The sequence below is a fragment of the Nyctereutes procyonoides genome, unplaced genomic scaffold (assembly GCF_905146905.1).
Source record: "Nyctereutes procyonoides isolate TBG_1078 unplaced genomic scaffold, NYPRO_anot_genome, whole genome shotgun sequence".
Lineage (NCBI taxonomy): Eukaryota > Metazoa > Chordata > Mammalia > Carnivora > Canidae > Nyctereutes > Nyctereutes procyonoides.
In genome coordinates, this window is record NW_026575139.1 from 45,867,398 (window position 1) to 45,894,741 (window position 27,344).

Below are 27,344 nucleotides of genomic sequence, written 5' to 3' on the forward strand. Positions count from 1 at the left end.
AGAGAGAGAGAGAGAGCTCATACACAGTTGAGCACAATGAGGGGAGCAGCAGAGGGAGAGAGTCCTCAAGCAGACTCCCTGCTGGGCGTGGAGCCCAGGAGGGTGCTCAATCCCACCACCTATGAGATCATGACCTGAACTGAACCCAAGAGTTGGCTGCTCAACTGACTGAGCCACTAGACATCCCTATTGCTCCAGAACTTTTGTCATCTTCCCAACATTATTTTATTCTTCTGTGCCCAAACTTGCCTATCTCATCTTTTTGTCTTCTAGATCTCTTGTTTTTTTAGGATTGCTTTCTTCCATCCTAAAGGCATAGGAAGTTTCTCCTAAATGTTTTTCTGATATTTATGGTATTTTATACTAAAATTTTTAACGTATCTGAAAATTATTCTTTTACGTAGAGTGGTAAGATATGGTTCTGTTTTTCCTAATAGGTAACCAGTTTTCCCAGAATCAATTTTAAATAAAGCACACTGTTGTCAACTGTATTGCAGTACTCCCTTAGTTATATTTTAATTTCCCTTGACTAAGTAGATCTAATTCTAGACTTTGTATTGCTTCTTCAGTTTGTTCATTTCTTTGTCAATAGCCTGCTGGCCTATTAATGATGATGCTGACGTTGATGATAATGATTATAGGCACTTTATTGAAAATTTTGCCATCTGGTAAAACAAGTTGCCCCAACTGTTTTTTTTTTTCCCTTGGGAATTTTAAAACAGTTATAGTTCTGTAGGAATGTAAAGGGTATTTTATCTAGTCCACAAAAACTTTTTTTGGATTCTGATCAGAATTGCATGATGTCTACATATTATTTTTAGAACTGATCTTTTTATGATGTGAATTCTTCAGTGGCATCATTCTATTGAGACCATACCGGGTACTTCACAAGTCTGTAAATGGGGTTAAGATGAAATTTAGAGCATTCTTTCTGAATCAAAGCAAATTGGGTACTGCAGCTGTTAACTTGTACATTGAGTTTCATGATTTCTTTAAGAGCATTTATCATGGGGAGAAGGAAGAGTGAGGGGAAATATGAAGAACTTGGTTCTTTCTCTACTTCTTGGTTTGGATGAGCTCCAAACCTTGCTGGATCTCAAGTGCTTGACAGGGCTGTAACATGCTGACCTGGGAATCCTTGGGAAGTCCTCAGGGTTAATCATTATAAAGGAGGGGGGCATCAGTTTGCTCCATTCGGTGTGAATGCTAACTGATAAAAGATCCCTGCAAATGTCTATGTGTAACTAAGACACAGAGTCAAGTTCAAGAATTATAAAGACCTGTAAAAAACATCTTACTAAGCCAGCTCCCACTTCCTAAAATTTAATGTCTCTTCTTTTATTATCTGTCACAGTTGTGGGAGAAGATGCTATTGAAAGGCAAACAGGATATGATCATTGAGAAAATAGACCGTTGCTTTTGTCTACAGCACAGACAGGATAAATATCCCTCCACTTGCCACACAAAGAATGAGAATCCTTAACACTCTAAGGATAGGAGAGATCATGGTTGTAACAGTCTGTGTACTGGTCAATCTGGAAACATGCGACCATCAAGGACTCTCTAGGTTAGAGGTCACAACCCCACTACCTGCAAGGGCCAGACAGGTGTGGGAGAAATGTTTCACTTCAGCAAGTAAATTGCCTCGGATATACAGTCATTTCTTATTTTTTAAAAATATTTTATATATTTATTTTTTTTTAAGATTTTATTTATTTATTCATGACAGACACAGAGAGAGAGAAGCAGAGACACAGGCAGAGGGAGAAGCAGGCTCCATGCAGGGAGCCTGATGTGGGACTCGATCCCAGGACTCCAGGATCACGCCCCAGGCTGAAGGCGGCACTAAACCGCTGGGCCACCAGGGCTGCCCTATATATTTATTTTTTTGAGAGATAGGAAAAGCACGAGGGGTGGGGGGCAGAGGGTGAGGAAGAGGGACAAGCAGACTCCCCACAGAGCGGGAAGCCCCATAGGGGGCTCAATTCCAAGACCCTGGGATTATAGATCATGACCTGAGCCAGTTAGATGCTTACCTGACTGAGCCACCCAGGTGCCCCTGCAGTCATTTCTATAGCTTGTATGTTTTTTTCACTTTTGATAGAAACATGGGTACATTAAATTTCTCACTTTTAACTGTCATGTAAGAAAGTTCATCACACATGAGTGATGAGAAAGGACAGCTTTCACTTGACCTTAGTGTCTGAGAACGGTAGGCAGTGGTGGGGTCTGTGGTGAACTGAAGCGTCCGGGCCTTATCTACAGCGCACAGCTGCCTCTTGGCCCTAGCTCACTGATGCCACAAAGACTGCAGGCCCAATATCGCTAGATCTGCCGCGTTTTCAAGAGAATCCTGGTAACCAGGGTTTTAAGGTAACATTTCCTGATCTGAAATGTTGGCAACCAGTACAAAATTCTTCAAAGTGCTCTGGGCTTGGGGCACCTGGGTGACTGAGTGGTTGAGCACCTGCCTTGGGCTCAGATCATGTTCCAGGGTCCGGGAATTGAGTCCTGAATCAGGCTCCCCGCTGGGAGCCTGCTTCTCCCTCTGCCTATGTCTCTGCCTCTCTCTGTCTCTCATGAATAAATAAAATCTTTAAAAAAAAAAAAGTGCTGTGGGCTGAACGAGCCAAACATTTGCCCTTGGCAAATGGAGAAACCTGCACTTATCACAACAGCCCAGTGGTGGGTGAAGACATAGAGCAGATGACCAGATAGAGGAAGCTGACCAAGAAGGATATGTAGCATCCTCACCTCTTCAGGGGAAACCAAGTAAAGGTCAGGTTCAATTTGGCTGACAAAAATGGAGTGCTTTTTTTTCAGTCAGAGAAAATTCCTCTTTGCACAGCATAATGTGAAATACCAGTGTTTCAAAACAGAAAATAAAGGGGAAGCCAAAATAGAACAGTATCATTGAAGGTGGCAACTTCATATGTGAGAAAGTAGATCTGAGTCTGAGCAGGCCAGCCTTCTCCATATGGAATAACTACAGGCTGGTGTGGCCCGACTGGTAAGAAGTGGTGTGCAAATCACGTTGCTGACAAATAAGACCAGGCCTGAGGCTTTGGCTTCATACACTGAGAAATAGGAAGGAATTATAATTAAAGGTCAACAGACAGGGACAGATAAGGTTGTCGTGCTAACTCCATAGGACCTGGCTCCTGGTCTGAGTCCTGCACTGACACTGCTTATAGAGAGGTCACACAGTGACCACACCCAGGGGATGCCTCTTTGGCCTCTCCTCACTTGACCTTAGAGCAGCCTCCATCACCTCACTGGGGCCACTTCCTCCTTCCATGATATGCCATCCCTTATGCTCTGCTGTCCTCTCTCTTATCTTGGGGGACTTTCTTCCCTTTCTTCTCTGCTTCCTCCTCACCCACCATCACGTCTCTGGTAGTGAGGTTCTGCGGTCCTCTTCCTTTCTTGCTTGCTCTACTGGGAAATTGCATCTACCCATGGTTTCACTTACACTCATGCTGACTCCCCAGCTTTTATCTTCAGCTCCAACTCCAGGCAACCTGACGACTCTACTTTGTTCTCTCGGAGTCCCTGCCAAGCCAACCTGCCCAAAACAGTAGTTATACCTCCCTCTCCCTATTCCTTCACCTCCAGTCTATCACTGCATCCTGAATATTCTTTTTTTAAGAGATTTTTATTTATTTATTCATGAGAGACAGAGAGAGGTAGAGACATAGAGGGAGAAGCAGGCTCCCTGCAGGGAGCCTGATGAGGGACTTGATGCCAGGATCCTGGGATCATGACCTGAGCTAAAGGCAGCCACTCAACCACTGAGACATTCAGGCGCCCCCTGAACATTCTAATAACAAAAACATGTCTCCCAACAGTGCCTTTCTCACCATCTTCCTGCCTCTGCCTGGTTCAAGCCACCATCTTCTCTCAGCTGTCAATGGGGTCTACCCTGGTCTTCTCTCACCATATTGCCTCCTCCAAGCCATTCTGTATCTGGCCACTCTAGGGAGCTTCAAAACACCTAAATGGTATTATCATATCACATCTTGCTAAAATTCCTTCCAGTAGCTTCTCATTACACTTAGGATAAAGTGTAAATTTCTTAGCATGGCCCTCAAGGTCCTACAGGACTCAGCTTCTGTCAGACTGGCCTCAGTTCCATGCGCTTGACCCTCAAGCCACACTGTCTTTCAGTTCCTTAAGTGGCCTAATTCCCCTTTCTACCTGGAAAGCCACCTCTCCCACCACTCCTGACTTTCTCACCCTCCAGGACTCAGCTCAAGGCCACTTCCTCAGGAACAGTTTCTCTGAGGTAGCCCAATGTCTTCTATATGCAGAGCTCTTCATGACACTCCTTTGTTTAATGCCTGAGACTTCTGCCCCATTCACCAATGTGTCTCTAGAGCCTAGCATAGCACCTGAGGCAGAGCAGGTGCTCTGTAGATCTTTGTTAAATCTTTGTTGAGCATTAGCCAGAACAGGGAATGACTTCCAGATATTTGCTACTCTGGAATGTGTTCTGCTCACTCAGAATTCTGGCAGCCTAGATGCAGTGACTAATTAATTTAAAGGTTTTTCTAATTTAATATTTATAAATCCTAATTAGAATTTAGTCTTAGTGATCAGCTTTTCTCAATTAAATTTGTTCTGAAAATAAGTGGAATAATAAGTGATTGGCCATTTTCGATTATATACAAGTTATCTCTTAGAGGGGGTTAGGAGAGATAAGCAGTTTAAAAGTCATGCGACCGTGTTGCTGGAAGTGATTTGACAATATACATCACAAACCTTAAATGTCTATATGAACATCAGAGCTGGCCATGATATGGTGAAAGTACTCTCATGCTCGTGACACAGGTGTAAATATGAATGATCCTTTTGGAAAGCAACTTGGCCATCTCTAGAGCCATAAAGTTGTATTTCTGGTGCTTCTAGATGGTATCTACCTAACTTCCTCAAGGAGATCTTCCCTGGGCCACTCACCATCCACAAACTAGGCACCCTTTAACTTGCTTTTGGTACCATTTATCATATCTGTAATTACTTGTTCAATATCTACTCTCCCTCTTAGGTTCCAAGCTCCATGAGGGTAGGGGCAGGGACTTGCTTTATTTGTCTCCATACCCTTAGGACTTTATGCACATTAAAATAAATAAGTAAGTAAATGTTGAATACACTGAATAGAGAAAATAAAAATAGATCTACCTCCCAATAATATTAGCAGTTATCCTTCATGAAGAGCTGTGTGCCTGAAGCTGTTGAGTATGCTTTATGTGGCTTGTCATGGCAGCCCTTTGGCTTCCTATTCCTGCGGATGGAAATGGAGGGCCAACATTATTCAAAGTTAAGGTCAACCAGCAAGTAAGTAGTTCATCAACATTTTACTTACACCAGCCACAAATTGGAAAAGAAATCTACATGTTATTTGAAGAGAATATCTTACAGTGACTACGGTCAGGTTTTCCAAAGGTGAATAGTAATAGAAAAATGGGTGTAGTATATTCACAGACCCACTTGGTTCAGGGGATACTGTTGTGATGGTGCCCTTCACCTTTTGTGGGGTATCCATGCTTGGGTTCCAGCACTACAGTTGTTTTAGTTCGTGCTAGGTGTGGCAGAGCTAGGGAGAGGAGGCTGGACAGAGAAAGTGACGTCTAGATGAGGGTGTGTTCCAGAGAGACAATCAGGTGAACAGGTCCTGAGAAGAGAGGGAGCATAGCCTTCAATGGACTGAGAGAAATTCACTGCATTTGATGGGAAGTTATGAGAGATGAGACTAGAGACAGAAGCAGAGTCCAAATTGAGAAGGCCTTTGGGTTTTACCCTGAGGTACCAGTGCCCTGCACATCCAGATGTTACAGGGTGGAGGTACCAGTCTTGGAATCCAGAGAAGGTCTGGGTATTCAACTAATAGATATATTTGTAGTTGTGCTTAAAAGGTTGGCTAGAGATATAAGGGAGGACTACATATAGAACATGGAAAAATAAAAGAATCTAAGATTTGGGGGTGCCTGGGTAACTCAATTGGTTAAGTGTCTGGTTTTGGTTCAGGTCATGATCCCAGGGTCCTGGGATCGAGCTCTGAGTCCCACACGTCCAGCTCCATGCTCAGCAGACAGTGTGCTTCTCCCTCCCCCTCAACACTCCCACCCCCCTCAACACTCCCATCTCTCAAATAAAATATTTTTAAAAAAAAATTTTTTTAAAGAATCTAAGATTTGAAGACTGGACCTATGGACAATGATTTTTTCCCAGCCTGAAAGCAAAACTCTTTTAGTTGATTCTGTCATCATGCTGCCACTTAGCCTGTTTGAACTGGTTTTTTTGCTTTCTGTTTGAGACATCTAAGCTGATGCAATTCTTTGGTTTGAGACAGTGGTCAAATCTATCCTACTGTTCTGGAAAATGTTAGCTCAGGCTAAAAGTTTCCAGGTACGATGACATAAATGTGGGGTTTGTAGCTTCGAGTGCCCTCTGTTCTAAAGCCCGCATGTGACTAACAGCCCTTAGGGTATCGTGGCTGTTTTATATTTGTTTCATCATATGTACTATCTAGAGGAGGAATTTCACAACTTGAAGATACAGAGGGATTTTACAAAGAAAACAAGAAAGTAACTGTCTTATTTAGTATTTCTTGCTGGCCACTTCTCTTCTCATTGCCGGCACAAATGTGATGCAGCAGCAGGTAGTTCAGAATCTTCACTTTTTTTCCTTCCACCTTTTACTACTTATGAAGTATCTGCTTGTCCATGATTAATACTTCCAGCTCCATATTGAATCATCTGGAGAATTTTTGAGGAAAAAGCCAGAGGCCTGGGCTCTACCTAAGACCAATTCAGGGTTTCTGGGGATGGGGCATGGGCATCCGTAGTTTCTAGAAGTTCCCTTGTGACCCAGTACAGGTTATCTGTTGCTCTGATGCTGCATAACCTCCCCAACACTTAGTAGCTCCAAACAAGAATGATGTTTTATTTCTCACAATTCTGTGGCTCAGTGGAGTGTTCCTTCAGCTTGTCTTGCCTGGGTTCATTCTTACAGCTGAGTATAGGTGGGAGTTGGCTGGGGGCTGAGCTCAGCTAGGATACCTGGGCCTCCCTCCTCTTCAGGTACTTCATCCTGGGCTTCTTCAGGGCTGAATCTGGGGCCAGGGGGTGTCTTGTGCTTTGCTTTGACTGCTAGAATTGAGGCAGCAGTAGTGTCATCTGGCTTCTGAGACTAGGTCTTAAGAAACTTTACGGCTTCCTCTTTTGTTTCTTAAACTGCTGCCTGAAGGCCTTCACACCCTGAAGGAAGTTAATCATTTTGACTCTCCTCTCTATAATTCATTTGCCTAATTGTCCTTCTGATAGGATTATGGACAGAAGGGTCCAGGAAGCTAACTACAAGATTTATCCTTGGCAACACAAGATTGATTCCTGACCCCCTTTTTTTTTCTCTAGATATACACCTTCAGGCATATAAGATTACAGTCTTCCTCATTCTTCTATTGTTGTTTTTTAAAGATTTTATTTATTTATTTATGAGAGACACAGGGAGAGAGGCAGAGACATAGGCAGAGGGAGAAGCAGGCTCCTTGCAGGGAGCCCGATGCAGGACTCAATCCCAGGACCCCGGGATCACAACCCCAGCCAAACGCAGACACTCAACCACTGAGCCACCTGGGTGTCCCCTCATTCTTCTGTTTTAAAGTGTTTCATCAACCTAGGACACATGATTTACTCATTCATTCAGAAATCATTATCGAATGTCTGTTATGTGTGAGGCCCCATGCTGGGACTTCAGCCACATCATTTTGAGAAAACAAGAGAATCTTGAGGTCATGATACTTATTTTCAGTGAATTGTATCTATTGTATCTGTTGATAGCAGAGGACATTGAACAGTCAAATGAACTATTACTTAGTAATTCTAAAGGATCACCAAGGAGACATCTTTCAGGGGGGCTATGAGGCTGGCAGGGACGCCGAACCAGTCAGGGGAGATTTGGGGACACCTCCTTAGGAAGGGACATTTGATCTGAGCCTTACAGGATAAGTTTGCATTAACTAAAAATCACCCTGTTTCCGGACTTCTTATCTCTCTCTTTGCCTTCACCATCCGTCTTGGTGAAGCTGTCGTCATTTATAAGCTGCTAATGAGCAGCTCCTTAAGAGAAGTATTATCATTGTCTAAGTCTCCTTCAACCCAAGGCAAGAAACTCCCTAAAGGACGAACAGCCCTCTTTTTCTTGGATCAGAATCAGAGAAAGCCAGCCTTCACAGCCTCAGCTTAGCATCTTGTTTTTTGTATTTTCAGCAACTCAAACATCCCAACCTCGTGAACCTTCTCGAAGTCTTCAGAAGGAAGCGGAAGCTTCACCTGGTGTTTGAGTACTGTGACCACACAGTTCTCCATGAGCTGGATAGACACCAAAGAGGGTGAGTAATCATTCCTTACACACGAAACACAGCACCACACACCAGGATTTAAGATTTGCAACGGCTCTTTTGCAGACCAGGCAAGAGCAGCCAGTGTTTGCACAGCATTCTCTGCTGCTGGTCTTGACAGGGGAAGAGTTACTGAAAAGGTTGGGAATGAGATCATAACTCATCATATTCACAACAAAAGCAGCAACATTGTTAGGTTGAACTTGGTTTCTTTGTTATATTATCTATGTCTCTGAGAAAGAAAAGGAAGACTATTAGTTAGTCATTCCTAATTAGGGAGTTGTAAGGACTTGGAGAATGAAAGCAAGAGTCCAAAGACAACAGCCAACAGGAGGTTTAGGCTAGAACGAACGTGGCATTTCACTCAGAGCGATCCGGATATCTGGTCTGCTGTATTGATCAGGAATTCTTTGGTGACAAGTGATAAGAATCCACTGAGGCAAGGGTAAGTGAAAAAAGAATGTGGCAGGAAGGATGGGCAGATTCTGGAGGTTCTGGTGATCTTATCACACATCCCTTTGTAGCACATGCAGCTGCTTTGTGTGTCTTACAAGAAGGCTTGGTGAGCAGACAGGTTTGTCTGGAAAAAAAAAAGGGTGGTGGTGGTGTGTGTGTCCTTTCCTCTGGTGAGCAGAGCATAGGCTAGATTTTGGTGCCTACCCACTCCTCCTCAGCTGGATATTTCAAAGGCAGAGCACCATCAGTGGTGGATTTTTTTTTTTTTCTCTCTCTCTTCTCTATTCTGGCTTCATTCTACCTTGCAGATGAGTCTTATAAGGAGGATTTGGGATTTGCATGTGGCATGTGATGGAAGGAAAAAATTGAACTAGGAAGCATGGCCATAGGCCATGTAGCCCTGTGTAGCCCTGTGTAGCCCTTCTACAGGGAAGTAGGACTTCTAGCCCTACTAGAGGAAAGTCCTAGAAGAATGTAGCATCTGCTATAAAGTTCAGTGGACGACTTACTGCTTCAGGTTCAGGCAATGCAGCTTACCCCTGGGACCAATCACTGTGGCCAGATGGAGAGGCTAGAATGATTAGCAGGCCCTGGAAGATATAATTCAAAGTGGGGTCAAAGATCACCCTGGAGGAAGTGGCCTTTGAGTTGAATGGTGAGGAGGCTTAAAACAAGTGAGCAGAGAAGGATATCTCATCCTCTCCTTTTACTGGGCTCCTGGGAGCCCAGCTTTGGCTGGGGATAACACGCAGAGTGGCATTGGATATCAGAGGGGTAGAATGGCGCCCCATTCCTGCTTACATTCACACTCCAGTGACCGGAAGCTGTGGCTCTTTCAACAATGCTTTCGAGCCCTGACCAAGAGCTTCCTCTTTGCCTGTGGTGGTACTCATATGATCAGCCATGATATCCAGGCAAATAGGATTAAAGTGTCTTGTGGTTTGTAAGTGACCATGGCATAGGCTTTTGGTATTAATTTACACTGCCAGAGAGGGCCAAGAGAACAGGCATCTCCCTTCAGAAAGTCACTGATACAGAGAAATCATGTTCAAAGGAGAAAACATTTAATATGTTGATATTTGCTCATTTGACATCTTGCAACTGACACTTCAATTAAACCTATTAGTATAAATTATTCCTGGCTATGTGGTACTAGGAAGATGTTGCAGGTAGTCTGATTAATTGTCTTAGATTGAGTCACTTGGAAAAGAGAAACACTGATTAATGGGGGGCTGAAGGCAGGTGAGAGTGAGTAGTTTTCTGGCATATATTTTGAGCAAAAGGAAAAAAGGACAAGGTGAGGAGTGATTAGAGTTTTGAAAGCAGGTTTTTTTTTTTTTTTTTTAACTCCACTGGCTAGAATATGTGATATAGTTCCAGGAAATAGAAACTGCTTTAAAGGGAAATGGAAGACCAGTAGATATGTATGCGGTTAAGTATAAGAAACATTTCCAAATGACAATGTGCCATGGTTTGTCAAATATAAGATTGACCTAAGGAATGCTAATCAACGAGCAAAATTGAAAAATAAGATTTATTCTAAGCCGGATTATATTCATTTATTTTGAAGTTTAAAGGGTTTTATTGTTGTTGTTAGTTTGTTTTAAAAATGGAAGTTACTTTCCATTACACTATTTGGCAATTCTCCAAACTATTTTAAGTGCTATTTTGAATTTTTGCTTGTCATTGTTAAGGAATAAATGTCATTAAACCATATCAATTAATGGTTTTGAAATTCATAGGAACATTTTTTTTTTCAATTAAGGAATCTCATACTATAAAATAGCACTTTGTGGGACGCCTGGGTGGTTGGACATCTGCGTCCTGGGATTGAGTCCCACATCGAGCTCCTTGTGTGCCTGCTTCTCCTTCTGCCTGTGTCTCTGCCTCCCTTTCCCTCTCTCTCTATCTCTCATAAATAAATAAATAATAAATAAATAAAATAAAATAACACTTTGTAAGCACATTCCCAGTAAAAGTGGGTTGGCGTCACATGTGTGACCTTTGGCAAGTTGCTTCCAGGCACTCTCACCTGTGAAAATGAGTTTAGGACCAGATAGAGTTGAAGGGGACTTCCAGGTCTGTGATGCTGTGAATTGTGGATGTGATACCCTAATGGTTAGAAGACTGCTGTTCTCCTCAGCCTCTGTTAAACAATATCAACAAAGGAGAGTGTGCTAATGCCACTGTTTTCCCATCCTGGGGTCAGGTGAGGTCCTCCATAGGGTGGTACACTTGGCCCAAGAATGTCCTGTGATCACTTTATTCATGTATTTCTGAATACATACATTTCTAAAATACAGAGTGGATCATGCCAGTCCTCTGCGTAAAATCCTGTAATCAGAAGGTAAAATGGCGGGCTCGTGGTGAGTGGCTGTCAGGGATGAAGATAGGTATGCATGGAAGCAGATTTTAAAATCAGTTTCTCTTCAAATCATCTTCTTTCACACCACCTGCTAAGCATCCTGATTCACCATGGCATTAGCAGCAGTAAAATGGGCACTATCAAACAGAACTATCCAGAAACATTTATTTCCAATTCAAAATGGAGCTGTATATTGTGTTTGTCATAAATCCACATATTCTCCTCTACCAGATAACTATGATTGCAAAGTAGAGCTTTGCTTTGACATCTGATGGCAGGACGATAGTAGGCTACCACCCTTCTGTGGTGGTACAGATACACCTCAGATACAACTCATATGACTTCTGTGTGGTGACTCTTTTAGCTGACACTGAGGAGTCAGGAGTTCCTTTCTCTAACATCCATCTCATCTTCTGGGATTGTTTCCATTACATACCCCATTTGCACAGGAAACTATAAAATCTTCAAGGGCATTAGCTGGGCCTTCCTCCCCTGTGTATCCCCAGCATCTCGTAGCTTAATTCTTGGCACTTGGTACAGCCCCAGTACTTGTTGTGGAATGACCTAGTTAGCAAACCAATAAACTTATATATACAAAATGATTTTGAAGAAGTATAATAATAATAATACTGTTTTGATGATTTTTCCTTTTAAGATAGTTATGTTAATTAAAAACTCTAAAACCAGCAGCCCCGGTGGCTTAGCGGTTTAGCGCCGCCTTCAGTCCAGGGCGTGATCCTGGAGGCCTGGAATCGAGTCCCACATCAGGCTCCCTGCGTGGAGCCTGCTTCTCCCTCTGCCTGTGTCTCTGCCTCTCTCTCTCTCTCTCTCTCTCTCTCTCTCTCTCTCTCTGTGTGTGTGTCTCTCGTGAATAAATAAATAAAATCTTTAAAAAAATAAAAATAAAACTCTAAAACCTAATATTGTCGAAGGGAATTATCCATACACTGCTGTAACACCCTGTCCAGAGGGCAGTGTGCTATCATGTATTAAAAGCCTTAGACATAATCTCAGACTAAGCGATTCTACTGCTAACAATTTACCATGAGAAAATAATTGAGGACATGCATGAAGGTTTAGTTGTAAAAGTGTTTATTGTTAAAGGATTTTTAATGTTATTTTTTAATTAAAAAATTGTTGTAAATAAGCTGTACACCCAACATGGAGCTTCAACTCATGACCCTGAGATCAAGAGTTGCATGCTCTACTGACTGATACAGCCAGGCACACTGTTAAAGTATTTTTTTATGGTTAAAACATTGGACACAACTGAAATGTCCAATAATAGAGGATTGGTTAAGTGAATTATGGCATATCTTTACAATGGAATACAGTGGGGCCACTAAGAATTATGCTTATAGATAAAACATACTTTGAAATAGGAAAATGTTCATGAGTAATTGCAAAATGAATAAAAATGCTATAATAAAAATGTATTCATTTTCATAGAATTTATATATAGATAGAAAAAAGAAAAATAATACACTATTAATATCTTAATAGTGATACTGTTGAGTTTTCATTGTAATAGATATTCTTTATTTTATGTATTTTATATCTCCTCCATGTTCCATTTATCACTATAGTAATGTTTTAATTAGTAAAATAATAAAAATAATTCTTGCCAAATCAGACTCAAAGATCTGTCTACTTTGAATCTGAAATGGACGCTAATTCATCTCTTTATTATCATGTTTATCACTTCTTGGACTCTTTTGGAAAGCTTTTGGAGAAGATTCAAATTCATGTCACTACTAATAAGCAAGTTTGTGCCCCAAGATGTATATCCTGCTACAGTGACATAAATACATATCCTTATAATTCCCAGTGCTGTGCTCATATTGTTTGTATTTGCTCTCAAAACAAAGGTATTTCCATTCCTTATCTTCTGCAGAACTTAATACACTTTGTACTTATTATTCTTTCAACTGCTGGTCTCTCCTCTGTCAAAGTTTGGTAAATGACTAAGTTTCCATATTCCCTCCTCATTTTTCTACTCCTCTGTAAGTGCTACCAGACACAATACTGATTCTTTTCCATTACCCCTGGGTCTGCCTCTGACTCTAATACAGTTTGTGCAAAGAACATCTGGTGGGAAAAGGCTACTACTGCATATTTTCAGTTTTGGGCAGTGGAATTCCACAAATTTTATAAAAACACTAAAAATCTCTCCTTTTTATGGGTGCCTGGGTGGCTCAGTTGGTTAAGTGTCTGCCTTCAGCTCAGGTCATGATCCCAGGGTCCTGGGGTTGAGCCCTGTATCTAAACAAGGATTCTGCTCCTCCCTCTCTCTCCCTCTGCTGCTCCCCACCTTGTGCTCTCTCTAATAAATAAATAAAATCTTTTAAAAAATAAAAATAAAAATCTCTTTTTAGACCGAAAGTGACAATGATGTTTCAAGCAACACAGGAACATTAAAATAAACAGGTTGAGAAATTGTTTTCTAATTATTTTTCTTTACATATCTGTATTTAAATGGATTGAATTCTACCTCATACAGTTATGCATTTTTTATTTTTATTTATTTTTTAAGATTTTATTTATTTATTCATGAGAGACACATAGAGAGAGAGGCAGAGACACAGGCAGAGGGAGAAGCAGGCCCCATGCAGGGAGCCCGATGTGGGACTCGATCCCAGATCTCCAGGATCACGCCCTGGGCCAAAGGCAGGTGCTAAACCACTGAGCCACCCAGGCTGCCCCAGTTAGGCATTTTTTAAAGTGTATTCAGGAGCTGTGTCCTGATTCTAAACATCAACTTTTGTATTTTTTTAAATGGCTGCATGGCATTCCACTATACAAAAATACCACAATTTCTTTATTCTGATAAATATTTAGATATTTAGATATCAGTAAAAATACTGATAAATATTTAGATTGTTTCTAGATTTTCTCTATTACTTAACAAGACTACAATGAACAACCACTGGCATAAATATTTCTATCGATAAATTCCTAAGAACATATTATTTCTCTAGGAGCTTGGTCAGTCCTTGCTTCCCCATCTTTGTTGTAGCCTTGTGTAGAAATAAAGCTTTGATGAATGTTGTTTGGCTTCTTGTACTGTCTCACATTAGAAGAGCAGTAGCTGGAAGGATGGCTGAAGTGTTAAGAATGCTGGAAAAGATCTATGTTCTTTCTTCATCGTCTCTCCCATCTCTCATGTATCTGATGATATTTTTAAAAATGAGTTTGATCTCTTCATTATCATACAGCAGTTGTTTATGTTTCTCTCATTTCAATTTTATTATTAGGACATTAGGGTCACAGTATAACCTTTACTCAAAATCTTGGAAGGGAGAGACAGAAGATTACTTTCTGAGAGTCATTTTGTGAAACCAACTCATCAGGGCAGAGGTAAACTTACATCAGGCAAAGCAAAACACGGCTGCTGGTTTGTTAGATTGGACTGGTTGTATATGTTTTCTCTAATGTCAAGACCCTACCAATTTGGGGATGGATGTAAGTAAGGAGCTCAGCCTAATGACAACAACCCAGTTGCCTACTTTCCCTCATCCTGAATTTTACTTATACCATTCTGATTATAACTTGACTTTATTTATGAAACAGCCTACAAGGAAAGCATGAGCTGGTATGTGAACATGAATGTGGACTCTTCCAAAGCTTTTGTTAGTTAAATATTTTCATATTTGTTTGAGACAGTATAAGGCAGAGGGCATGGTGATGACTTCAACATCACCCTGCAACATGTTGAGCAGCCCTCAACATGCCTGCTCTTGCATCATGCTATTCCAATCTGGATGGGTTGTTTTCAGTGCCTGGAATGTCCTTATCATATGACATCTCCCTTCCCCGTCCTCCTGGACATTCCCATCACTTCCCTCTTGTGTGTCAGATGTCCAGTTTTCTCTGTTTCCAATTTTTATAGTTTACTTCTTTTTGGTGGGGTGCATGCTCCAAGAGCTTCCTGAGAAACAGTGTAGGAGAGGTTTAAAAGAGAGGTAGATTGAGACCTTGCACTTGCATTTTAAAAAAACCTTTATTTTTTCTTCCAATCTGACCAATACTTTGTTTGGGTAGAGGTTGTATGTTTGTTTTTTGGTAAAATATAATATGCCTTCAAAATTTTGAAGGCATTTTTTTTTTTTTTATGATAGTGAGAGAGAGAGAGAGAGAGGCAGAGACACAGGCAGAGGGAGAAGCAGGCTCCATGCACCGGGAGCCTGACGTGGGATTCGATCCCGGGTCTACAGGATCGTGCCCTGGGCCAAAGGCAGGCGCCAAACCGCTGCGCCACCCAGGGATCCCTGAAGGCATTTTTTTAAGTGCTTTCTATCTTCCAGTGTTAGGAAGTCTGTTGCTGTTCTATTTTCCACTCCTTTATGAAGTCCTGTTTCTTTTTTTAAATTTCCTGAAGCTCAGGGAACACTCTTTGTTCACAGAATTCTGAATTATAAAAATCATGAGCCTTACTTTTCATCTTTTATGCTGGAACTTGGTGAGCCCCTTCTACCCAAGAAGGAAAATTTTGAGCTATTACTGATGTCCTATCCTTTAGTTTCTCTATTTTCTTGTTCTGGACCTTCTATTATTTGGATTCTGGATTCTGACTGGTCCTCTTGCTTTTTTATAGTATCTTGTTCTTATTTCATGGATGCAACAGCTTTCCTTTTCTCTCTGAGAATACTCATGTTTTTCTTTTCTTTTCTTTTTTCTTTTCTTTTTTTTTTTTACAATCTTGAGGTCTTTTATTTTCTTTACATTTATCATGCCATGAATTCATAGGGAATGGGTTCCAGCAATTCAGACTCCGTTCCATTAGTTCTCACAAAGTGTGCTTCTCTGGGTGGGGCAGGCTGGCGCTTCTGTTGAACCCAAGTACCTTTCTCTTTGGTTTCCTTCTTTTTCTGATCATTTTCCTTCACACATTTCAGGAAGCAGTCTTGGCTTTTTGAGTATTTAATGTGCTCAATGCGTACATTAATTCTCTTGTCAAGAATTTGCCCTTAACTTGTTTATTTACAACAATGCCAACAGCATACTGAGGAACATTGTAGACTCTTCTAGTTTTGCCGTGGTAACATTTGTGTGGTATTCCTTTTTGAATACTGCCCATTCCCTAGATGTCCGCAATATCATCTTTCTTGCAGATTCACATGTATGTGGCCAAAGGAACAACTCCATGTTTTTAAAAGGCCTAGAAAACATATAGTGGGTACCTCTCTTTCCCTTTGTGTTGGTCATTTTGGCGAATTACTGGAAGATGGCAGTTCTGGCTGAAAGGATGTTTTCTTTTTTTTTTTTTTAAGATTTTATTTATTTATTCATGATAGAGAGACAGAGAGAGAGAGAGAGAGAGAGAGAGAGAGAGGCAGAGACACAGGCAGAGGGAGAAGCAGGCTCCATGCTGGGAGCCTGACATGGGACTCAATCCTGGGACTCCAGGATCATGCCCTGGGCCGAAGGCAGGTGCTGAACCGTTGAGCTACCCAGGGATCCCCTGTTTTTCTTTTTTAATGCTCTCTTCACTATCCATTGTTTCTGTTTCTTTTAAGTTGCTTTTTTCTGTTGGTTTTGGCCTTTACCTTTCTCATTTGAGGCTTTTCTTGGGCATCATATAGTCTCTGGTTGTCTGCCCATGGTTAAGAGTAGGGTGCTGTTGGAAGCTCTGGGCTTCACTGTGGGGTTATCTGGCTGGTTCATTTGATGGGTACCCCAATGTCAGAATTTTCAGATCTTTCCTCCTGAGCTTCCCCCAGAAAAGTCTTCCAGTATTTTCCTTGGAAAGTGAAGTCTGACTGCCAACTTTGTCAGAAGGTAGTGAGGGAAAAAGGCTGGGGAGTCTCAGCATTAGTATGTATGTACATAATCATTTAATCCTCCATTTTTGGAACAGTACTCACGATCTCAGCTATACCAAATGTCCTCTATGCTACACTCTTCAGAAAACAAAACTCTAGCCTTCTACTAGGTAGGGGAAGGAGTGCTCCCTATTGGAATAAAATGGGGGAGGGAATCTAGGGATTTGATGGTTTCCAAAACAGATTTTCTACACTCCCCCTTTGCTCCCACTTCCATAGCGATCTTGGTGGCCAGTTTCTGCACCTTTGGAGGATTATTTGGAATAAATGGGTTGTTCTTCCACTTTCTCCTCTTCTGGCTTAGGTTTCAGCTTTCCAGAATATGTTGCCAGTTTTCATTCATCTACCTGTTTTCCAGATTCCAAAATGTGTTTCTATTACCTCTTCTCCTGTTCTCTCTGGCCATGTAGGTTTTGTCTTGAGAAAAAATCTGTCAGTGTATTTATAGTCAGGTTTGGAGAGGGAGTGAAATTAGATGGGTTTGTTCAGCCCAGCATCTTAATCCAGAAGTCCTTGAAACACTTTCTTCCGTTGGCTTCAGTGACACTGTTTTCCTGAGTATCACTGTGTTTTCCTCCAGGCTCAACCCTAGTCTCTTGCTGAATCTCTCTACTTTCTGACCTCTACCTGTTGTAGGGCCTCAGGACTTTGACCGTCTCTTTTTTTTCTGTATTCACTCCTTACGTGGTTTCATCCAGTCCTTGGGCTCCAAATGCCATCCATATGTTTAGGCTTCCCATATTTATATTTCCAGCCTTACCTTCCTTATGAATTCAGAACTGCCTACCCAGGATATCCTTTGGATGTTCAATAAGCATCTCAATATATCTACCCTTCCCTTCTCAAAACCAGCTCTTCCCTCAGCATTCCCCTCAGGAAAAGGACCCACCATGGACCAGCTACTCAAGCTGAACCTTGGCATCATTCCTTGATTCCTCTCTGTTTCTCATATTCAATCTCTTGGAAAATCCTGAAGACTATACTTTTAAAATATAGCCCCAATCTTGGCCCTTCTCACCACTGTAACCACTACTTCAGTTGTTGACTTAAGCAGAGCTTTCTGGAGCACCCTGTGTAAGAAGGTGCCCTTTCTGGCACAGTAGCCTCTGTACGTATGTGTATATCCAATTCCAGCCCAACACCACAGAACAGATTCTATTTTTTTTCCTTCCCATATTCGTAACTCCCTTCTTCAGCAGCCAAAAAACTTGGCTCCAATCATCATCATCATCATCAGCTAAAAAGGATCTTAGAGATAACGTCTGAGGCCCTGGCATTTCAAAGAACCCGGGTAATAAAGAAGTGAAATAAGCAGCTAACTCAGGATGACACTAGGTGGTTTTGATGTTTGAGGATTGTGTAATAATGAGCTCAGCCTTAGAGAAGGATTAATAATATGCTATTATAATTTACTTTTAAATGCTCCTTTTGCATAATTTCTTTTGGGAAATGTTTTTAGAGTCTAATGTGGCCCGGCACTGATAACCTTAAATTAATGTTTAAGTCACTAAATAATCAAAATATGTTCCTTTTTTTTCTGGACAAGAAGTGGAGGCTGGGGGAAGCATTTTCCCTAAAATGTGCCTCATCTTAGTTGTATTTTTCTGGGCCTTCTTTCTAAACAGGTAAGTTTTCCTAGCATTGTACCTATGTGGCACTAGGACATGGGAGAGAATTTGGAAAGCAGCAAATTCAAGCCTAGGGATGTGGTTCTGGACCAGAAACGTCCCAGCTCTTCTTCCTGGCAGTGGCCTCTTTGTTTCCTTCATGTTGGCCCATCCTCTGTTCAAGCGTCCTCTGATCTTCTTGAAAGGATTTCCTGAACATCTGGTCTGTGACAACAGTGGCCTTGTAGCCCCTTCCCAGAGCCTAGAAGTGACTTGTTTTGGTCACTTTAACACAACTACCCAAGAGCTTCCTCTCTGGTTTACTTATTAGTTCTGCCTGAGGACCACAACACCATTGTTTAATGTTTATTTCATAAAAACAGTAAGTCCAGCTGGTGGGCGGGGGGTTCTAAAAATACTCTGTAGTCATTTCACTCATTGCTCAATATATTTTTTAAATGCTCCCAGAAGAGGTACCTTTTCCTTTAAAAAAGATTTTATTTATTTATTTGACAGAGAGAGAGTGTGTGTACAAACAGGGGGAGGGGTAGAGAGAGAAGGAGAAGCAGACTCCTCACTGAGCAGTGCCTGACCAGGGCTCAATCCAGGACCCTGAGATCATGTCTTGAGCTGACGGCAGATGCTTACCCAACTGAGCCACCCAGCTGCCCCAAGGTGCCTTTTTCTAATTCACGTGAAGGATCTGCTAGGGCTATTGGTTACCTAGGTTATATAAGCTGAGTGTCAGGGAAGAAGTGCTGGGAGCAGTGCCACCAAGTTTAGACACTGTGAGTGAAGACAGAGCAGAAAGATGGGGAGTGGAATGCATCTCGCTACCAGAGAGAAGCAGTGTGGGGAAAGAACCAAGATGCCCATGTAAATTTTAAATTATTATTCACTTTTGTTACGTGGTGTGCAATGTAGACCTCTATCAGCAGTAAAATCTTTCATTACCTAAAAAAATTGCTGCCTGGCAAGTCTGGAGAAACCATGTGCCCATGCATGAAAGATGAATTCTGTCTCAAGGCATTAGTTTGGGCAACTTGGAAAAAAAGAAAAAGAAAAAATAGCAACATCTTTTATACTATCTATTAACTAACTTTCCATCAATGAAAAGCTTCTTGTGGAAATGAAGCTCAAATTAGCAGGCGGTTTCCGATGGCATCACAGGTGTTTGAGGTAGGTGGACATAAATACTTGTGGAAACCCCATGAGTCTTCATGGTCTCTTCCTGTAGAAGGAGATGTTTGTATTGCTGTTGTATTTACCTCACCATCCCTAGAACCCAGCAGTATGCTGAGCCTGGAGCAGCCCACTCCGGACCTGCTCTGTGCCTTAGATGACTGGATGGATATGTCACTATTTAAGCTTGTCTTACTTTGTCTTACTTTCTTTTTTCTATTTTTGAGCTGAATTCCATGGCTACACTAAAGAATGTGTTTGTGTCGCTTCTTTATTTTTATTAGGGTACCAGAACATCTTGTGAAGAACATAACTTGGCAGACGTTGCAAGCTGTGAATTTTTGCCATAAACACGATGTAAGTCTCATGATCATCCTTGAAAAATCAGAAAGCTGCCTTTTAGCTGAGGTAGAGCCTTTGTACAAAATTTATATCCTCCTTTTGTGGATATAGGTTTTCACTCAAATCTTCAGAAGCCTGGTTGTGGTCAGTAGAGGCTAAAAATACCAATCTAGCCATTCTTGTTCAGGTTACATAAAAGATGTGTTTTTATGATTTTAAGGAAGAAGTTACAGATTTATACTGATGAGCAACTACTCAGATTTAAAGTAGAATCCCATTTGCTTGAATTCTGTATTGGTCTGGGACCGTCAAGATGCTCTGGAATTGGGGAGGGGGAACCCCAGGTGGCTCATGCCTTTTGAGTTGCAGTAGGTATAGTCCCAAGCACTATGCTCAAATGTTAGTGTCTGTGTTGGTGAGATATGAGCACCATGTCTGGAGCAAAGCAGCCCAGTGGATACCTCTGATACTCCTGGCTATAGCGAGGCTGGGTAGGAGGCACAGCAAGCTGCTACCCATGAGATGAGTTGCCACAGATACTGGGAAGGTGGCTGCTCCCTCCAGTACGACACTGCCCACTCCCTGCACACAGAAGCTAGATTCCAATATTAGAGCTTCATTTTGGCCACCAGGGCAGCTTGCCTGCAGTGTGTCATCTTATCTACTGCCAGGGTCAATTTAGCTGGTGGGGCTAAATCCCCTGCCCTGGGCTGTTCTAAATGATTTTTTCCTGAAGCTGCCTCCTGAGAAGTAGAAAATATGAAAGTAGCCAGCACTTCTCCCTAGTGAGCCTCAACCTAGCTGAAGGCTACCATCCTGGTCAAAATGCATGGATTCTAGGGAATGTGGACACCTTACATTGCTATTTATAGCAAGTGAAGGTTAGCACTTTCCTGAAAGCAGGTTTTAGGATGCAGGAGCAAGAGAGACCTCATAAAGGCCCTGGTGAAGAAAATCAGATACAACACATACCACTCACCGTTCCTGGAGAGTCCCTGAAGCTCTGGTCAGCCACATGTACTGATGGGGAGGATGCAGAAACCTGTGTAGAATCCTCAGAACAGAATTGGAACACATTCTAGCTTGCAAGTACTTCTGACCATCTGTCATCGTGATATTCATGGGTGTACCCGTTTATAGTAGTATGTGAAGCCAGTGGTAAAAGAATGGCGATCTCAGAGCCATTAATTGCTGAGAACCAGATAGATAGTAAAAAAAATAATTCAGAAATTGTCTCTCCCCCAAATTTTCCAGAGTAATACTCATGGGGAAACACTGTCACTGATCTCCCACCCTGGAAGTCCTTTGGAGGGAGAAGTAGGCCAAGCCCAAGAAGAACCTCTGTCCTCTCTCCAAATTCTAGAAAGTCAAGAATACCCCAGGGTTTTAGCTACAAGCTGAAGAGGGTCTCTCAGATTCCAGCAGGATCCAACATTCTTCTCCAGAGAGGAAAACGCTTGGAAGAAGGAGTATTAGGAACCCTGAACAGGATTTTGACCCAAATGTTGTTTTTATGTAATCTTTAATTAGGTTGTTGATTTGTTCTTTGCCAAGAGAATTGTTATTTAATAAGAAAATCATGTGAAGAGTCATAAACTTTCTTCTAACATTAGCCTGTTAAACAATGTCAGCTGTGGTTTGGAAACCACAGGTGACTGGAGTCTAAATTATGGAATGGGGGCCACATCCCGCGGGGGTGGATGTAGTTCTAAGAACACTTGTGTGTGGGACAGAGCTGACATCTAGCGACTCTCCCCAGAGGTTAAGCGCTGCCTACTCTGTTTATCTTGTCAAGACGAATGTCAAGAGCTGGAAGGGAGGTCTCTTGGCAAGCTCCTGGTTCCCGCCCTTCTCTTCCCTAGCTTATCTCAGCAGACCCAGGGCTTGTCCTGTTTACCAGGCGGACCGTGTTCTGTTCTCACTTAAACAACTGATCTGTGAATTCTGCTTATGCATCAACTTGCAGCTCCTGCAGCCATGATGCAGGCCTCGCCCAGAGTCTTTCACATTTTCCCTTTCATCTAGGGTTACCAGAGTTCGTACAAGCAAGCACCAGTTAAATCTGAATTTCAGATAAACCATCATAATTTTTTGGTATAAACATGTCACGAAAACTTCATGGGGGTATACTTATACTAAAACCTTACTTGTTTATCAGGCTACCCTACTTTCATTTTTTTCCATTCTTCCTTTTTGGTCCTTTTTGGGCCCTTTAGGAATTTGGGATGATTCGGGCCATAATGAATATGGTACTAGATTAATTTTAGGCTGCAAAATAGCAAAAATAGCCAAAAAACTTTTATCCAAAAGACCAGTAAGAGGTTTTAATGATTTCTCAAATGTCTGCGAAATATTCATGAGTTCATAATCCCGTATATTATAGTTGCTCCTTGATAATCTGTTTTTGTTTTGATTTTTATGACTAGTGCATACATAGAGATGTGAAGCCAGAAAATATCCTCATCACAAAACATTCAGTGATTAAGCTTTGTGACTTTGGATTTGCCCGACTTTTGAGTAAGTGTTGATGTTTCCTTAAGTAATTGTAAAAGACAGAAAGATTCTTTATATGAGAAAGGCTCTAGATGCTATAGAATGCTACTTTTTATATATTTTGGGCTTGAGCTTGCCCTAAATTACAATTTGTAATTACTGAAAATATGTAGATACATATAGTGTTTTAAAAATGTATGCTATATGTAAATTATACCACAGGAAAGTGGTTATTAAAAAGTATATTATTCTCCTGGTTTCTACCTTTCTTTCTTTTTTTTTTTTTTTTTTCACTAAGATAGCACTTCTCAGAAGTACTATTTTTGAAGAGTGGTTTTCAACTTTGGCTGCGGATTAGAATCAACTGGGGAAACTATAAGCTGTAACTATAAAAACTATACTGATACCTCCCCAGACTCTCCCCCAAAATTTCTTGTTTCACTGGGCTGAAAGGGGCCCAAGCATTAGTAATTTAACAAATACTGTATTCCAATTGATTTTGATGTGCAACCAGTATTGAGAAACCATTGATTTAGAAAAGCCATAAGATGGGACACAAGCTTGATTTCTTAGGTCTTCCCCCACTCTCAGTTTTGATTCCAGTCTTCCGTTGTTCTATTTTCCATGTGCCATCACTGGCCAGCTGGACCCAGTGACTACTACACAGACTACGTGGCTACTAGGTGGTACCGCTCCCCAGAACTATTGGTGGGGGACACACAGTATGGCCCCCCAGTAGATGTTTGGGCAATTGGCTGTGTCTTTGCTGAGCTGCTGTCAGGGGTACCTCTGTGGCCAGGAAAATCAGATGTGGATCAGCTCTATCTGATTCGGAAAACCTTGGGTAAGTAGTGTTTTTGTCATGCCTTTTGGGAAACTGAATAGTTTTACCCATGTCGATATAGAACAGAGCCAAGTTCCCAGTCTCATTCAATGCTATTTACAGTTACGAAGGAGGGGTACTCTAGGAGCCTTACTTAAATAATTTCATTAAAGGTGTCCACCTTTGGGGGCACCTTACTGGCTCAGTCTGTAGAACACATGACTCTTGATCTCAGGGTTGTGAATTTGAGCCTGGAGTTGGGCATAGAGATTACTTTTAAAAAGTGTTCACATTTGTTTTAATAAAAAGAATTTTAACGATTGTGAGTTCATACTAATTGTCCAAAAGGACACAAGGTTCTCTCTTCAGTATAGTTTGGATCAAGTTAAACTCTGAATAATAATCGTAGCAACAGTAAAAGCTTACATTTCTGTAAGGGCTTAGCAGTTTACAGAATGCAACTGTGTTGTATTTCATTTGTTATGATATAGTAGTTCATTCTTTGGAGATCCTTCCCACTAGCCTGCCAGGCTACATTGCATCATTCAGATGCTATAGAAGAAGATTCTAAAACCTTCTATGTGTCAGGAAGAAAGGCTGGATCTTCTGGTGTCAACTATTGTCTTTCTATTCTTGCCATATGATGGGGGAGGGAAGAGGAGAAGAGAGACTTGGAGAGGGATCGATGAAAAGATGTATATATAAGCAGTGACTGCTCCCTTCAAAAGTCAGGGAGTTTAGGGACACCTAAGTGGTTCAGTTGGTTAAGCATCTGCCTTTGGATCAGGTCATGATCCCCGGGTCCTGGAGTAAGCTCCACATTGGGCCCCTTGCTCAGTGGGGAGTCTGCTTCTCCCTTTCCCTCTGCCCCTCCCCCTCCCCTTGCTCCTGTGCTTGCGGTCCTATTCTCTCTCTCTCTCTCTCTCTCTCTCTCAAAAAAAAAAAAAAAGCCTAAAAAAGGGGAGTTAAGTTACTACTCCCCAGTTTAAAGCAAACTTCCTCCTCTAAGCTCTTGCAGCACCTGCCCTCACCCTGTCTTGTCTTGTGCTTTTATCTCCCAAAGATCCTGTCAGCTACCTGAGGATGAGCTAATGTCTTACTTTCTATACATCCTCCATCAGTGTCTGCACACAGTAAGCTGTAAGTCTTTGCTGACAGGTTTTTTAAGTGACCTGTAAGGCACCTTGGAACACTTCCAGGTGCAATCAGCATTCCTTTGCTGTTTCCGCCAATGATTTTAGGGCACCTTCTTCATGTCCCCGCTTCCAGCACTCTGGTAGAAGAAAGTTGTGTGTTTTGTTTTTTTAAGATTTTATTTATTTATTCATGAGAGACAGAAAGAGAGAGGCAGAAACTTTAGGTAGAGGGATAAGCAGGCTCCCTGCAGGGAGCCCGATGTGGGACTCGATCCCAGGACTCTGGGATCATGCCCTGAACCAAAGGCAGATGCTCAACCACTAAGCCACCAAGGTGTCCCTGATGGAAGAAAGTTATTAAGGTACAAGCAGTGTGCTCATGATGAAGCTCACTGAGATCAAGGGCAAGGCAGGAGAGAGTATATTTTGGCCGCTTGTACAAAATAGAGCAAGACAGCAGCTTTTAGATTTCAGTGAAAGATATAGTTCCAAAACCAATCAGTAAAATTAGGCAATTTGATATCCTGGGATAGGTACTCCAGTCCAGTCACAGCATTTCCAGGGCTCTGGTTGGGAGGTTTTGGTTGTTCACTTTGTTTTGTCAAGAGTGTCTGGGTGTGCCTTATTCTCTGAACAAAATTGCTCTTCAGGTGTAATACCTCTAGAATTTTACACAAGGGTGATTTTAGCTGATTTGGCTGAAAGGTGAGCCTCACATAATCCCCCAGAATATAGGAATCCCTATTTTGTTTCATTGAATCAAATTGTAACTAGTTTCTAAGCAGATAAAATGGGATTTCCAAGTGAAAGCGCATCAGCTTTTCTGATGAAACAAGAAAAGGTGGTTCCAATTTGGAAATGTATTCCTTCTAGCTAGATCTTCCATGACTGACTGAGTGACCTTCCTTCCTTCCTTCCTTCCTTCCTTCCTTCCTTCCTTCCTTCCTTCCTTCCTTCCTTCTTTCCTTCCTTCCTTCCCTCCCTCCTACCCTCCTTCTCCCTCTATCCCTCCATCCCTCCTCCTTCTCTCCTTTCATCCTTCCTTCCTTCCTTCCTTCCTTCCTTCCTTCCTTCCTTCCTCTCTTCTTCTTTACCCCACTTCTTTCCTCATTTATTGATAGGCACCATTCTAAGTGCTAGGCCAAAACACTTTCATATAGATCCATCCAAATTCAATTAATACGATTTTGCTTTGTAGTTGTTGCATTTTCGCTATTTTTTTAAACAGGCATTATTTTCTTTGTGTGTGTGTGTATATGTGCCTCTGAGCCATTTGGAATCCTCAAATACCCTGTGATTCCCTGAAGGGCAAGAAGCTTTTGCCTCCAATGTCCATGCATGCTGCCTCCTGTCCACCTGACACAGTGCTCAGTCCCCTGAGGTCTCAGCACATGCTGTGGGGGGCTGCCTCAGTGCCTCCGTCTGCCTGGAAGGGCAGACTACAGCCTTAATTGGTTGTAGATACAGAAACAGCACCGATGGAGGGGAACCATAGGTCTGCACTTGCTAACTGATCTCACTTTACCCGCCTCTTTCTTCTTGTCCGAAGGAGATCTCATTCCTAGGCACCAACAAGTATTTAGCATGAATCAGTACTTCAGTGGGGTGAAAATTCCAGACCCTGAAGATATGGTGAGTGACCCACTTGGGAAAGAGCTCTACCTGTTGGGGCCAAGGTTACCAGGGTGTCTAAGTGGTGACCATTCTCGTTACCTGGGGAGTTGCAGGGCTAGCTAGGCTTTGGTAGTTATTCACTGGCCTGAGCCCCATGGCCCACTCTGCCTTGGAAGGTCAGTCTCAGAGTGAGAAAGAATGGTGGGGCAAATTGGCTCAAAGACCATTGCCTCCAGTGAGAATATAGAAGTTGCTGATAGCAGAGGCACCTGGGTGGCTCAGTGGTTGAGCATGTCTGCCTTTGGCTCAGTTCATGATCCCGGGGTCCTGGAATCGAGCCCTGCATCTGCATGTCTGCCTCTCTCTGTGTGTCTCTCATGAATGAATAAATTAAAAAAAAAAGAAGAAGAAGAAGAAGAAGAAGAAGAAATTGCTGATAGCAGAGGCTAGCCAGCATGTGGGACAGAAATGCAGAAATGCAGACCTGCTTGCTCTAACCTCCTTTGTTCTTCATCATTTCCAGCAGTTGAAGCAAGGTAGCTCACACAATGACTTCTCCAGGAAAATCCAGCATTGCCCAAGTGCCCCACTCCACTGTGCTCTTACTGCCCACACCATGACAGGAAACAGTGATGAACTTTCATGGGCAGCCTCATTTGGGTACCTGTCCTCTATGAGACACATTATGTCTTTATGAGAAAACACTCAATTTTTTTAAAACTAAAAAATTTAAAATGTGCATTCTCTTAACCCACTTTCAAGAATTTATTGCAGTGAAACCATTAGGGGCATAAATATGTGGTATTCTTCAATAGAAATTATTTCCTTTAGTGTTCCATCAGCAGGGGATTCATTAAGTAAGTTATGGTATATTCTTACAATAGAAATACCACATAGCCAGTACAAATAATTAGATTTATTTGTATTCATCTGAAAAAAAAGTTCCCAATGTATTGTTAAGTTAAAAAAAAAGGCTATAAAACAGTATATATAATTTGACAACATATTAACAAATGTTTGATAAATACACAATTCATGTATACATGTATTTACATATATAAATAAAATAATAACATGGCAACTTCTGGAAAATCATGCAAAGCTTT

The 27,344-nt window shown here is 41.7% G+C and overlaps 1 protein-coding gene across 2 annotated transcripts in view; it reads left to right on the forward strand.

Moving 5' to 3' along the window:
• Positions 1-27,344, forward strand: part of CDKL1 (cyclin dependent kinase like 1) — a 55,512-nt gene that overhangs the window by 20,809 nt on the left and 7,359 nt on the right. The window contains exons 2-6 of one of the 2 annotated variants that reach the window (XM_055303879.1): positions 8,268-8,389; positions 20,115-20,187; positions 22,599-22,689; positions 23,309-23,509; positions 26,174-26,256. In XM_055303879.1, the coding sequence (XP_055159854.1) occupies positions 8,268-8,389; positions 20,115-20,187; positions 22,599-22,689; positions 23,309-23,509; positions 26,174-26,256 (570 nt within the window). The remainder of the gene's footprint in view (positions 1-8,267; positions 8,390-20,114; positions 20,188-22,598; positions 22,690-23,308; positions 23,510-26,173; positions 26,257-27,344) is intronic. The other variant, XM_055303880.1, reaches the window with a different exon arrangement.